This window comes from Trichomycterus rosablanca, chromosome 1, assembly GCF_030014385.1.
Source record: "Trichomycterus rosablanca isolate fTriRos1 chromosome 1, fTriRos1.hap1, whole genome shotgun sequence".
Classification (NCBI taxonomy): domain Eukaryota; kingdom Metazoa; phylum Chordata; class Actinopteri; order Siluriformes; family Trichomycteridae; genus Trichomycterus; species Trichomycterus rosablanca.
In genome coordinates, this window is record NC_085988.1 from 79,870,590 (window position 1) to 79,885,132 (window position 14,543).

The 14,543-nt window shown below is 42.9% G+C and overlaps 1 protein-coding gene across 1 annotated transcript in view; it reads left to right on the forward strand.

Annotated features, from left to right (window-relative positions):
• Nucleotides 1–14,543, forward strand: part of LOC134328769 (uncharacterized) — a 71,258-nt gene that overhangs the window by 38,531 nt on the left and 18,184 nt on the right. Inside the window, exons 27-33 of the mRNA XM_063010025.1 lie at nt 3,219–3,360; nt 4,815–4,829; nt 4,943–5,463; nt 5,515–6,228; nt 6,280–7,914; nt 8,063–8,257; nt 8,575–8,778. Coding sequence (XP_062866095.1) covers nt 3,219–3,360; nt 4,815–4,829; nt 4,943–5,463; nt 5,515–6,228; nt 6,280–7,914; nt 8,063–8,257; nt 8,575–8,778 — 3,426 coding nt within the window. The remainder of the gene's footprint in view (nt 1–3,218; nt 3,361–4,814; nt 4,830–4,942; nt 5,464–5,514; nt 6,229–6,279; nt 7,915–8,062; nt 8,258–8,574; nt 8,779–14,543) is intronic.

Sequence of the window (14,543 nt, forward strand, 5' to 3'; positions counted from 1 at the left end):
GATCATACATGGGTGGGATATTAAAAAAAGCCAGATAGGGTGTTTTTTTCTTAATTGACTGCAAAAATAACTAAGCAAAATTTAAAGTTATGCACATTTTTATTGCAAGAACATGTTTACCAATAAAAAATTCATAAAATTATGATAGAATTATTAAATCAAAATTATTTTTAGAAAGCCAGCCAATGCCTATATAGGGTTGTTAACAGCTACTCATCTTTCAGCCAGTTATTTAAAATGCCACTGAAAACAGATGCTCAGGGTACTAATATGATTTCTAGATGCAACACATATAACGTCATGTAGACCCACATCGTTAAGTACGTTAAAGCGTCTACAGTCCATTGCAATCCAAAAATAATGGCCATTTAACACCAGTGTTTGTAATGTTCCCACGACGTGTACAGTTCATGAGCTTTCCATCCAAATTCCTATGAAATAAAGTTAAACTGAGTTTGAGCTCAATTAGCCTGTAACACGTATCTGTGCTCGCAGATGCCTGATGAGACAAAGGTGCTTTGACCAAAGATGATATTAAAGCGTCAATTAATAACTGTAATTTTGTCTAGTGATTATTTCTCACGCTTTTTGAAAACAAAAATGATTATTTAAAATACCCGATATTTCACAATATGTAGCAGCAGCAGCTCGAGTCATTTGTAACTCACGACCGCAAACTGGAAAAGACCTGTGTTATTGTTATACAGTACAAACACAATGTTACTGTGTTAAAGCAGTGCAAATTAAAACTTCACTTGATTAAAAATGTTAATCTCGATTATTTTTTTTAATCGCGATTAAAATAGTAACATATTAATTGCGTTAATTAACTCGATTAACGACAGCCCTAATATATATATAATGTACTTTTATTAAGTCAGTGTTAAAGAGCAATGCCATTTTAAACTTTATAGATAACTTTATAGATTTGTTTTCCACGCTCACATAACATTACACTCCTGCTTATACATTTCCTTCTGCACCAGTCATCGGAGAGAGACCCCATCTGGCTTAGTCCTGCCCATATATGAACAACAGGCCAATCGTTGTTCATGTGGCCGCTCAGCCTTATGCCTGGTTCACACTACACGATTTTTGCCCTGATTTTCGCTCAGCGACTGGTCGGCGCTAAATTTGCTGGCTCAGGAGCAACTCTACGTTCGTTCGGCGATCAAAACTCGGCTCTTAAACGCTATGTGTGAACTACCCAACAACTCGATCCGAGCGGCTCGCCGATATCTAGCATGTCAGATATCTGAATGGGTGTTTCCCGACTGGCAATGAGTGCTATGTCGAACAGCCAATGAGAACGCAAGATACAAAGTGAGAAGAAATGCAGGGGAGGAGTGTAAAAGGCTGTACAGGGGCTTAATATACAACCCCAATTACAATGAAGTTGGGACGTTGTGTAAAACATAAATAAAAACAGAATACGATGATTTGCAAATCCTTTTCAACCCATATTCAACTGAATACATTACAAAGACAAGATATTTAATGTTCAAACGGATAAACTTTATTGTTTTTTTGCAAATATTCACTCATTTTGAATTTGATGCCTGCAACACGTTCCAAAAAAGTTGAGACAGGGGCAACAAAAGACTGGAAAAGTTGAGGAATGCTCAAAAAACACCTATTCGGAACATTCCACAGGTGAACAGGTTAATTGGAAACAGGTGAGTGTCATGATTGGGTATAAAGGGAGCATCCCTGAAAGGCTCAGTCGTTCACAAGCAAGGATGAGGCGAGGTTCACCACTTTGTGAACAACTGCGTGAGCAAATAGTCCAACAGTTTAAGAACAACGTTTCTCAACGTGCAATTGCAAGGAATTTAGGGATTTCATCATCTACAGTCCATAATATCATCAAAAGATTCAGAGAATCTGGAGAAATCTGTGCAAGTAAGCGGCAAGGCCGAAAACCAACATTGAATGCCCGTGACCTTCGATCCCTCAGGCGGCACTGCATTAAAAACCGACATCATTCTGTAACGGATATTACCACATAAAGTTAAAGTCCCTGCTTATTTCAGCAAGACGATGCCAAGCCACATTTCTGCACGTGTTACAACAGCATGGCTTCATAGTAAAAGAGTGCGGGTACTAGACTGGCCTGCCTGCAGTCCAGACCTGTCTCCCATTGAAAATGTGTGGTGCATTATGAAGCGCAAAATACGACAACTCGGACTGTTTAGCAACTGAAGTTGTACATCAAGCAAGAATGGGAAAGAATTCCACCTACAAAGCTTCAACAATTAGTGTCCTCAGTTCCCAAACGCTTACTGAGTGTTGTTAAAAGGAAAGGTGATGTACCACAGTGGTAAACATGCCCCTGTCCCAACTTTTTTGGAACGTGTTGCAGGCATCAAATTCAAAATGAGTGAATATTTGCAAAAAACAATAAAGTTTATCCGTTTGAACATTAAATATCTTGTCTTTGTAGTGTATTCAATCGAATATGGGTTGAAAAGGATTTGCAAATCATCGTATTCTGTTTTTATTTATGTTTTACACAACGTCCCAACTTCATTGGAATTGGGGTTGTAGTTTATATCATAATACACAGGTGTTACACACAAGTTTTACAGTATTTCTGACCTTATCGTTCTCTACAAAACACCAATGTTGCATTGCAAAAATATTTATTAACCTCCAACTCACTACACAACAACACAAGCCAAAGCCAAATAAATGAATCCAAAGATTCATTTATTTTTCTCTTTGTTTTTATGTGCACAAACTTTAATCGCTCGCTACTTGTGCATTTTAGGATGTGGTATCATTAAACCTTTTGTCACATCTTGCGTGTGTTTTTGTAACAAAACGATATTTGTGAGAGCAGAGAAGCTCGCCTGCGATTCCAGTTGGTGATAGATGGTGTAGTGTGAAACCCCCTATCACCGATCAGTCGTGTAGTGTGAAATACACACCGACTGAAAGACTCCCGAGTGCAAAAGATTCAGTCGTGTAGTGTGAACTGTACAGCGACCAGGCAAATCAGAAAGTCGTGTAGTGTGAACTGTGTGAACTTGGCATTAGACGGCAGGCAGAGCTGAGATATATGTATTCGAGATCCCAGCTCTGGTTAAAGCTTGTGTTTTTACAGCTGCGCCACCTGAGCGGCCGACAATAAGGTTTCTACACCTTTGTTTTATTTGATGTTCACATGTACACTGATATGAATTTTAATGAAATCTTTGGGTTTTTTTTTGGCTAAGGTTGCTATCCAAGGTGCCCTGCCGAGATGCCGTATTTTGACGAGAACAAAAGAGCGTGCACCACTTTGGACAACTGCACCTGTTACCTCAACAATACCATGCTTGGACCTGGTGATACATTTAATACACCTGATGCATGCTGGTTAGTTTGTTTTTATCTGCAACTTTTTACTTCAGAGGCCCTGTGAACCATTTAGGGATGAATAACAATATGGACCCATTAGAAACCCGGGGATTTTAAATAGAACACTGGCTGCACCTCTATTTTCAAAACATATGTAAAAATACACAATGGTTTGACGACCACAGAGTTTTTATTTTCCCCTGATTAAAACCCCATTGAAACGTTGTAGGATAAACTGAAGAGGTACGTTTACCAGAAAGATCCTGAGAGATATTATGAGATATACACCGATCAGCCATAACATTAAAACCACCTCCTTGTTTCTACACTCACTGTCCATTTTATCAGCTCCACTTACCATATAGAAGCACTTTGTAGTTTTACAATTACTGACTGTAGTACATCCGTTTCTCTACATACCTTTTTAACCTGCTTTCACCCTGTTCTTTAATGGTCAGCACCACCACAGGACCACCACAGAGCAGGTATTATTTAGGTGGTGGATCATTCTCAGCACTGCAGTGACACTGACATGGTGGTGGTGTGTTAGTGTGTGTTGTGCTGGTATGAGTGGATAAGACACAGCAGCGCTGCTGGATTTTTTTAAACACCTCACTGTCACTGCTGGACTGAGAGTGGTCCACCAACCTAAAATATCCAGCCAACAGCGCCCCGTGGGCAGCGTCCTGTGACCACTGATGAAGGTCTAGAAGATGACCAACTCAAACAGCAGCAATAGATGAGCGATCGTCTCTGACTTTACATCTACAAGGTGGACCAACTAGGTAGGAGTGTCTAATAGAGTGGGCAGTGAGTGGACACGGTATTTAAAGACTCAGCAGCGCTGCTGTGTCTGATCCACTCATACCAGCACAACACACACTAACACACCACCACCATGTCAGTGTCACTGCAGTGCTGAGAATGATCCACCACCTAAATAATACCTGCTCTGTGGTGGTCCTTGGAGAGTCCTAACCATTAAAGAACAGGGTGAAAGCGGCTAAAAAGATGTGTAGAGAAACAGATGGACTACAGTCAGTAATTGTAGAATTACAAAGTGCTTCTATATGGTAAGTGGAGCTGATAAAATGGACAGTGAGTGTAGAAACAAGGAGGTGGTTTTAATGTTGTGGCTGATCAGTGTATGTATTAAGTTCTCTCAGACTTCTCACTCTGTATTCCCCAGGTTTATTGAGCATTATAGCAGAAGACTTGGTGCTGGTATATTAGTAATAAAGCACAATGAACTAAATGTAATATGCCAATAATTGTGAAAACAGGGGGCTTGTTAAAACAATTACTTGCTTTCTAAAAAACACTACCCTTTTATCCAATTTTACCTCGGCTGATGGTAATTTCAGAGTTGACATTATATACAGTATGTTGTAACAAAATATTGTTCCATATTGTTCTTCGACGTTACACTAATAATGGAATTGTTTTCTTTTGCTATAGCACATGTGTTCAAGGACAAATTATCTGCGGTGAGATTTTTTTTTAATAACCATAAAATATCACAAACATGATACAAAAGATATACAGCTTTGCAAAATGAAAATTGTTTTTTAATATGTAAACAAATCTATTTATAAAACAGACCACTGTACTACAACTACCACTCCAGTGCCTACAACTACAACTCCAGAGACTACAACTACAACACCAGTGACCACAATTACCACTCCAGAGACTACAACTCCAGTGACTACAACTACAACTCCAGAGACTACAACTACAACTCCAGAGACTACAACTACAACACCAGTGACCACAATTACCACTCCAGAGACTACAACTCCAGTGACTACAACTACAACTCCAGAGACTACAATTACAACTACCACTCCAGTGACCACAACTTCAACTCCAGAGACTACAATTACAACTACCACTCCAGTGCCTACAACTACAACTCCAGAGACTACAATTACAACACCAGTGACCACAATTACCACTCCAGAGACTACAACTCCAGTGACTACAACTACAACTCCAGAGACTACAACTACAACTACCACTCCAGTGACTACAACTACAACTCCAGAGACTACAATTACAACTACCACTCCAGTGACCACAACTTCAACTCCAGAGACTACAATTACAACTACCACTCCAGTGCCTACAACTACAACTCCAGAGACTACAATTACAACTACCACTCCTGAGACTACAACTCCAGGTACAACAACTACAACTCCAGTTACTACAACTCCAGGGACCACAAATACAACTCCAGTTACGACAACTACAACTCCAGAGACTACAACTCCAGGGACCACAACTACAACTCCAGTGACGACAACTACAACTCCAGGGACCACATCTACAACTCCAGGGACCACAACTACAACTCCAGAGACTACAACTCCAGAGACTACAACTCCAGTGACTACAACTACAACTCCAGTGACTACAACTACAACTCCAGAGACTACAACTCCAGTGACCACAACTACAACTCCAGTGACCACAACTACAACTCCAGAGACCTCAACTACAACTCCAGAGACTACAACTACAACACCAGTGACCACAATTACCACTCCAGAGACTACAACTCCAGTGACTACAACTACAACTCCAGAGACTACAATTACAACTACCACTCCAGTGACCACAACTTCAACTCCAGAGACTACAATTACAACTACCACTCCAGTGCCTACAACTACAACTCCAGAGACTACAATTACAACACCAGTGACCACAATTACCACTCCAGAGACTACAACTCCAGTGACTACAACTACAACTCCAGAGACTACAACTACAACTACCACTCCAGTGACTACAACTACAACTCCAGAGACTACAATTACAACTACCACTCCAGTGACCACAACTTCAACTCCAGAGACTACAATTACAACTACCACTCCAGTGCCTACAACTACAACTCCAGAGACTACAATTACAACTACCACTCCTGAGACTACAACTCCAGGTACAACAACTACAACTCCAGTTACTACAACTCCAGGGACCACAAATACAACTCCAGTTACGACAACTACAACTCCAGAGACTACAACTCCAGGGACCACAACTACAACTCCAGTGACGACAACTACAACTCCAGGGACCACATCTACAACTCCAGGGACCACAACTACAACTCCAGAGACTACAACTCCAGAGACTACAACTCCAGTGACTACAACTACAACTCCAGTGACGACAACTACAACTCCAGAGACTACAACTCCAGTGACCACAACTACAACTCCAGTGACCACAACTACAACTCCAGAGACCTCAACTACAACTCCAGAGACTACAATTACAACTCCAACTCCAGTGCCTACAACTCCAACTCCAGAGACTACAACTACAACACCAGTGACCACAATTACCACTCCAGAGACTACAACTCCAGTGACTACAACTACAACTCCAGAGACTACAATTACAACTCCAGTGACCACAACTACAACTCCAGAGACTACAATTACAACTCCAACTCCAGTGCCTACAACTTCAACTCCAGAGACTACAACTACAACTCCAGGGACCACAACTACAACTCCAGTGACCACAACTACAACACCAGTGACCACAATTACCACTCCAGAGATTCCAACTCCAGTGACTACAACTACAACTCCAGAGACTTCAATTACAACTACAACTCCAGTGACCACAACTACAACTCCAGAGACTACAATTACAACTACAACTCCAGTAACCACAACTACAACTCCAGAGACTACAACTACAACTCCAGAGACTACAACTACAACTCCAGTGACGACAACTACAACTCCAGTGACCACAACTACAACTCCAGAGACTACAATTACAACTACAACTCCAGAGACTACAGTTACAACTACAACTCCAGTGACCACAACTACAACTCCAGAGACTACAACTACCACTCCAGTGACGACAACTACAACTCCAGAGACTACAACTCCAGGGACCACAACTACCACTCCAGTGACGACAACTACAACTCCAGTGACCACAACTACAACTCCAGAGACTACAACTCCAGGGACCACAACTACCACTCCAGTGACGACAACTACAACTCCAGTGACCACAACTACAACTCCAGAGACTACAATTACAACTACAACTCCAGAGACTACAGTTACAACTACAACTCCAGTGACCACAACTACAACTCCAGAGACTACAATTACAACTACAACTCCAGAGACTACAGTTACAACTACAACTCCAGTGACCACAACTACAACTCCAGAGACTACAACTACCACTCCAGTGACGACAACTCCAACTCCAGAGACTACAACTCCAGGGACCACAACTATCACTGCAGTGACGACAACTACAACTCCATTGACCACAACTACAACTCCAGAGACTACAACTCCAGGGACCACAACTACAACTCCAGAGACTACAATGACAACTCCAGAGACTACAACTCCAGGGACCACAACTACAACTCCAGGGACCACAACTACAACTCCAGTGACCACAACTACAACACCATCAACCCCAGAAACTACAACAACGCCTTCAACACCATCAACCCCAGAAACCACATTTCCAATAAGAACTGGGCCAACAAGCTCTGTCATCACATTTCCCCAAGTTAGCACAAGTAAGATATAATAATGTTGGTTACCTTCATAGCAGGTTTTATAAATTTTTTTTTTATTATTTTACTGACTTGTATTTAAAGATGTTTAAACATTTTTTTTCTTTAACAATATTCAAAATCCTGCTGCTATACCTGTAGATTGTACAGATGTGAAAGGAAACTGGCCCAATGGTGCTCAATGGACAGAAGGCTGCATTAACAAAACCTGCAACAATGGTGAAATCATGAAGAGCCCAGTGTCATGTCAAGAACCTGATAAACCGACGTGCCCCAAAGGACAACCACAGCTGGTAAAAGAAGATCAGGGCTGCTGTGACATCTGGCAGTGTGAAAGTAAGTCCAAATTTAATTTCATTTAAATAATGGGTAGGAAACCTCCCATGAGTGGACAGTTTGACAGTTTAACCTTTATGTATTCAATAAAAAAGTCACACTGACTCACAGAAATCCCCCCAAATATATTGAAAGACAGTTTATAAATAGCTACAAGGAGGACACTCACTCTTCCATGGACGCCATTTGTGTTATTGATCAGTATGGGCCAGCAGCAATGGCCTATGAATAAATATGTAGTTCCCTTCATGGGCCAGGTTTTGCAACAACTATGTTTAAAGGTCTTGTCTCTACCATTTTTCTAAAACCTGCTGCAGGAAATTGTACAGACCTGAGAAGAAACCAAAACTGGCCCAGTGGTGCTCAATGGACAGAAGACTGCTTCAGCAAAACTTGCAACGATAGTGTTATCATGGCGAGTCCAGTGACATGTCCAGAATCAGTTAAACCCACGTGCCTCAAAGGACAACCACAGCTGGTCAAAGATGAACAGGGCTGCTGTGAAACCTGGCGGTGTGACTGTAAGTCCAGTTTTATGTTTCTATCTGTTTGGGGAGGAAACCTGTAAGAACTCTGTTTGGAACAGATACTTTTCTGTCCTAGAAAAACTTTAGATTTATGAAAATAGTATAGGTTAACAAAAAGCATTGTTAATTTGGTGGGTATAGAAACTTTGGTAATATAAATTAAGTTTGTGGAAAAACCCTCTAATTCCTGGGTATTAATCATGATTAACTACAGTTGGTGGTCTCTCTACACTCAAATAATAAATAGGAATGATTCGACCATAGGAATATAAAAAAAAATCTGCATTGATTTCAAAATATTCCTTTAAACCAAACACTAGTCTGTAAGTACAAAGGGGTGGGGGGGTGAAGATTATCCCAGCTTTTCAATGGGCGCAAGGCACACAGTAACACACTGGATTGGGTTCCAGTCCATTGCAGGGCAGACACACACACACACACATTCACCTATAGGGCAATTCAGTGTCTCCAATTAACCCGACTGCATGTTTTTGGACTGTGGGAGGAAACCGGAGCATCCGGATGAAACCCACGTAGACACGGGGAGAACATGCAAACTCTGCACAGAAAGGACCCGGATCGCCCCACCTGGGGAATCGATCCCAGGCCCTTCTTGCTGTGAGGCGACAGTGCTACCCACCGAGCCACCGTGCTGCCGGACCAAAAACAAGTTAATAAGAAAAAAAAACATTACAACCCCAATTCCAAAAACATGTGTTTTTGATTGGTATGGGCCAGCAGTAGCATCCATGGCCTTTGGATAAATATGTAGGAAGTTTCCTCCATGGCCGAAAATATTGCAGTTATGTTTCAGTAAAAAACACCTGTTTAATCAAAAGCGCATGACTGGGTATAAAAGTAAATTTAAGAACAGGTTCAGTCTAGATGATGCTGAGGTTTAGGCACTGGACAAAAACTATATGGGTGAACAGTTCCACAGTTTGACATTTATCCATCCAATAAAGAGTTTATACCCACCTAAAATACAAAAATGCACAGAATTAAGGTATTTCACCAGCTACACCAGCTACATTACCATTTAAAAAAGATCCAGAGATTCAAAAAAAAATGTGGTGCATAAAGATGATGCCAACGACCAGTATTACAAGCCTGTGACCTTCACTACCTTATAGCATACACTGATCAGCCATAACATTAAAACCATTTCCTTGTTTCTACACTCACTGTCCATTTTATCAGCTCAACTTATCATATACAAGCACTTTGTAGTTCTACAATTACTGACTGTAGTCCATCTGTTTCTCTGCATGCTTTGTTAGCCCCCTTTCATGCTGTTCTTTAATGGTCAGGACTCTCCAAGGACCACTGCAGAGCAGGTATTATTTAGGTGGTGGATCATTATCAACACTGCAGTGACACTGACATGGTGGTGGTGTGTTAGTGTGTGTTGTGCTGGTATGAGACACAGCAGCGCTGCTGTCACTGCCCTCATTGTCACTGCCCTCACTGTCACTGCTGGACTGAGAATAGTCCACCAATCAAGAATATCCAGCCAACAGCGCCCCGTGGGCAGCGTCCTGTGACCACTGATGAAGGTCTAGAAAATGACCAACTCAAACAGCAGCAATAGATGAGCGATCGTCTCTGACTTCACATCTTCAAGGTGGACCAACTAGGTAGGAGTGTCTAATAGAGTGGGCAGTGAGTGGACACGGTATTTAAAAACTCCAGCAGCGCTGCTGTGTCTGATCCACTCATACCAGCACAACACACACTAACACACCACCACCATGTCAGTGTCACTGCAATGTTAAAAATGATCCACCACTTAAATAATACCTACTCTGTGGTGGTCCTGTGGGGATTCTACCATTGAAGAATGTAACGGAGCTGCTGTCCGTTACATATGGAAAAAAACTTAAAAACTCAAGATATGCTTTAAAGAAACTTTATTATAAATATAAAAATGGTGGTGTTGTGTGGGAAAAAAACGGAGAACATAATTCAGGGACTGGAATCTGTAAACACAGAAAAAACACATTTAAAAATCTACATTACTACAATAATAATAATATTTTAAAAACTATTCCATAAACTTACTGAATAGTCGTCTTGCAGCCATTTTGCGGGACGTCCGAACAAAACCGGAGAAAGGTGCGCGAGGACTATTTCCGGGTTTCCGTAGCGTGGCGCATACCATCTCGCATGCAGCAATAGGGGGATTTTCCGGGAAAATTTGGAAAGTGTAAATACTGTACAGATGTTCTGTTATATTATATAAACATTGCCACAGAGGTTATGGTAAGACATTGATACACTGTGATTATGATTATTTGGTAAAATAAGGTCTAGTTTAAATAATTGATTTGTTTGGTTCTGTTATATGAGAAATGGTTTAGTCCAAGCACCTATATTCAGGTAACTGAACATGGATCTTCAGTCTAGACTGAGAGGTTGAGTGGAGAACACCTACCGACTTAAAGGGACTGAGTATTTTGATTGACTTATTTGTTTGTATTTCCTTAAAATTGGAGTTTGTTTATTTCTTTCTTAAATTTTTTTTGATTATCATTTATTGATTATTGAATAGTGTTTTTTTTTGGACCAAAGTGTGTCTAATAAAAGAGGGTTATCCCTCATCTGTGGCATCCTGACTAAAGTAGCCTCCTTAAACATCACCGCACGGCCATTCTACTCACAGTTGGTGTCAGAAGTAAACACACATCGGTGTCAGGATTAAAGGCATTTGCTTAAGGAGACTGAAAAAAAACATGGCTCCAAAGACAAGGCGAGAGAGGAGTGAGGACCAGGATGATGGGGACCTGGACATGGCAAGTGCAGCAGAAGACCAAAGGCCTACAGCTGCAACAGGAAGCTCAGCGGAGAGCATGGTGGCGGAGCTGACGGGACTAGTAAAGGCTCTGCTGAAGTCGCAAGCAACCCGGGATGAAAAGCTGGAGCAAGAGATGGCACGGCAGGACCAGTGCTGGCGGAGTATGCAGCATCAGTTTCAGCTACTCCAGGGCCAGGTTGGAGACATCCGGGAGGGCAGCGAAGCATCCAGGTCCAGAGCGGTGTCACCACACATACCATCAGAGCGAGGGATCTGCATGGTAGAGCCAAAGTTGCACCCACTCACAAAGGAAGATAACGTGGAGCACTTTCTGACAACTTTTGAGCGTATTGCTGCTGTGTGCCAATGGCCAGAGTCAACATGGACAATCAGATTGGTGCCCTTGCTCACATGAAAAGCCCGCAGTGCTTTTGTAGCCATGGACAAAGAGGACTCTGAAGATTATCAAAGAGTGAAAGAGGCTATCCTAAAAAAATATGATATTAATGCAGAGACCTACAGACAGAGGTTCCGTTCAATGGAAATACTGCCGGGAGAATCACCAAAGGAACTGTATGTGCGCCTGAAGGAGCTGTTGGGGAAATGGGTGAATCCGGAACAGAGCACAGTGGATCAGATTTCCGAGCTCATTATAATGGAACAATTTATGCGAATGGTGAGCATAGAGATGCAAGTCTGGATCAAGGAGCATGACCCCAAAACAGCAGAGGAGGCAGCAAGACTAGCAGAGGTCTACCGGTCTGCACGTCAAGGTACTAAGAGCATTCCCTTTAGCCGCTGGAAACCAGAAGCCAGAAGTCCATCATATGGAGGCGGTGAAAGTCGTGCTCACAGACCAACCATACCCAGACAGTCTTCAGGATCTAAGGACGACCTCATATGCTTCCACTGTGGAGAGAAGGGACATACCAAACCATACTGCCAGGCAAGGAAGTCTAAGAATTCTGCCATGTGTTATGTGCCTCGTCCAAGTCCCCTGTATCCATAAGAAAACACCATAGACAATCTGGTGCAGGTGCTGGTCAATGGACAGTCGGCCAGGGCCCTGGTGGATACAGGTAGCACCCAGACATTGGTATTGGAGAGCTTGGTCCCTGAAGATGAGCTGCCTGGTCAGACCCGAGTAAAGGTCTGCTGCGTCCATGGTGACATAAGAGAATACCCTACTACTGAAGTTTATCTGACAGTCAAAGGCCAGACATTTTTGCTAAGAGCAGCGGTGGCCCAACACCTGCCTCATGAAGTCATCTTGGGCCAGGACCTCCCAATTTTAGGTGACGGAGATTGATGGGAAACAACAAGGGGCAGTGAGTTGCTTGGCAGAAGAGAAATACGTACTGAAAAATAACATTCTGTACCAAGTAAAAGGAGAAATGGAGGCACTGGCTGTCCCAGCATCATTCAGACCCAAAGTCATGGCACTGGCACATTCAGTTCCATGGGCAGGACACTTGGGAAAACACAAAACCTTGGACAGGATTGCAAGTCGCTTCAGTTGGCCAATGTTATACACGGACGTAAGTAAATATATACAAACATGCACAGAGTGTCAGCTGACATCTGGAAGGAAGGTAGCCCCAGCATTCTTGCACCCACTGCCAATTATTGACACCCCATTTACCCGCATGGGAATGGACATAGTTGGGCCGCTGGAGAGGAGTAGAGCTGGCAACAGATACATTTTGGTGGTGTGTGACTATGCCACAAGATACCCAGAGGCTTTCCCCTTAAGATGTGTGAAGGCAAGACAGGTGGCAAATTGCCTAGTGCAACTGTTTTCGCGAGTGGGCTTGCCAAGAGAAGTGGTGACAGATCAAGGCACCAACTTTCTGTCGGTACTTCTGGGGCAGGTGTATCAGCTGCTGGGGATAAAAGGCATCAGAACGACCCCCTATCATCCACAGACAGATGGGTTGGTAGAGCGATTTAACCAAACCCTCAAGAACATGCTCCGTCGTTTTGTGTCTGAGACAGGCTCGGACTGGGACCAGTGGCTACCCTACTTGCTGTTTGCCTACAGAGAAGTGCCACAAGCCTCGACAGGATTCTCACCATTTGAGCTCCTCTACGGTCGCCAGGTGAGGGGGCCATTGGACCTCCTGAAGGAGAAATGGGAAGGTCCCAGGGATGGCCAGAAGAATGTGGTCAGGTATGTGGTCCAGATGAGGCAGCGCTTGGAGGAGATGACATCACTGGCTCAGGAGAATATGCAAAATGCACAAAGGAACCAAAAGACCTGGTATGACCAGAAGGCCAGAGAAAGGTCATTCATGCCAGGGCAGAAGGTGTTGTTGCTGTTGCCATCTCAGGAGAGCAAGCTGCTGGCAAAGTGGCAGGGACCATATGAAGTGCTAAGAAAGACTGGAAGTGTCACATATGAGATATACATGCCTGACAGAAAGAAGACCACACAGAACTTCCATGTCAACCTGCTTAAACAGTTCCACCCAAGGGAGCAGACAGTGGAGAGACAACTTTTTGTTCGGGCCATAACAGAGGAGGAGGAGCCAGAGGAACAATACTTTCCAGTACAGAGAACATCCCAGGCACTGGATCTGAAGCACCTGGAACCAGACCAGAGATGCCGACTGGAGGTATTGCTCGACCCAGACCTGTTCCAAGAAATGCCAGGACTAACAACACTGGTAGAACATGACATTGTCATTAAAGAGGAGTCGGGAGCCAAGCAGAAGAGCTACCGGGTTCCAGAAAGGATGCTTGGGGTTCTGAAGGAGGAACTGGACACTATGCTCTCCATGGAGATCATTGAGCCTTCGACCAGTGAGTGGTGCAGCCCTGTGGTTCTGGTCCCTAAAAAGGATGGGACAATAAGGTTCTGCATTGATTTTAGACAAGTTAATGCCCTCACAAAGACGGACCCCTACCCAATGCCAAGAATTGATGATTTAGTGGAGAGACTGGGTAAAGCAAAGTTTATTTCAAC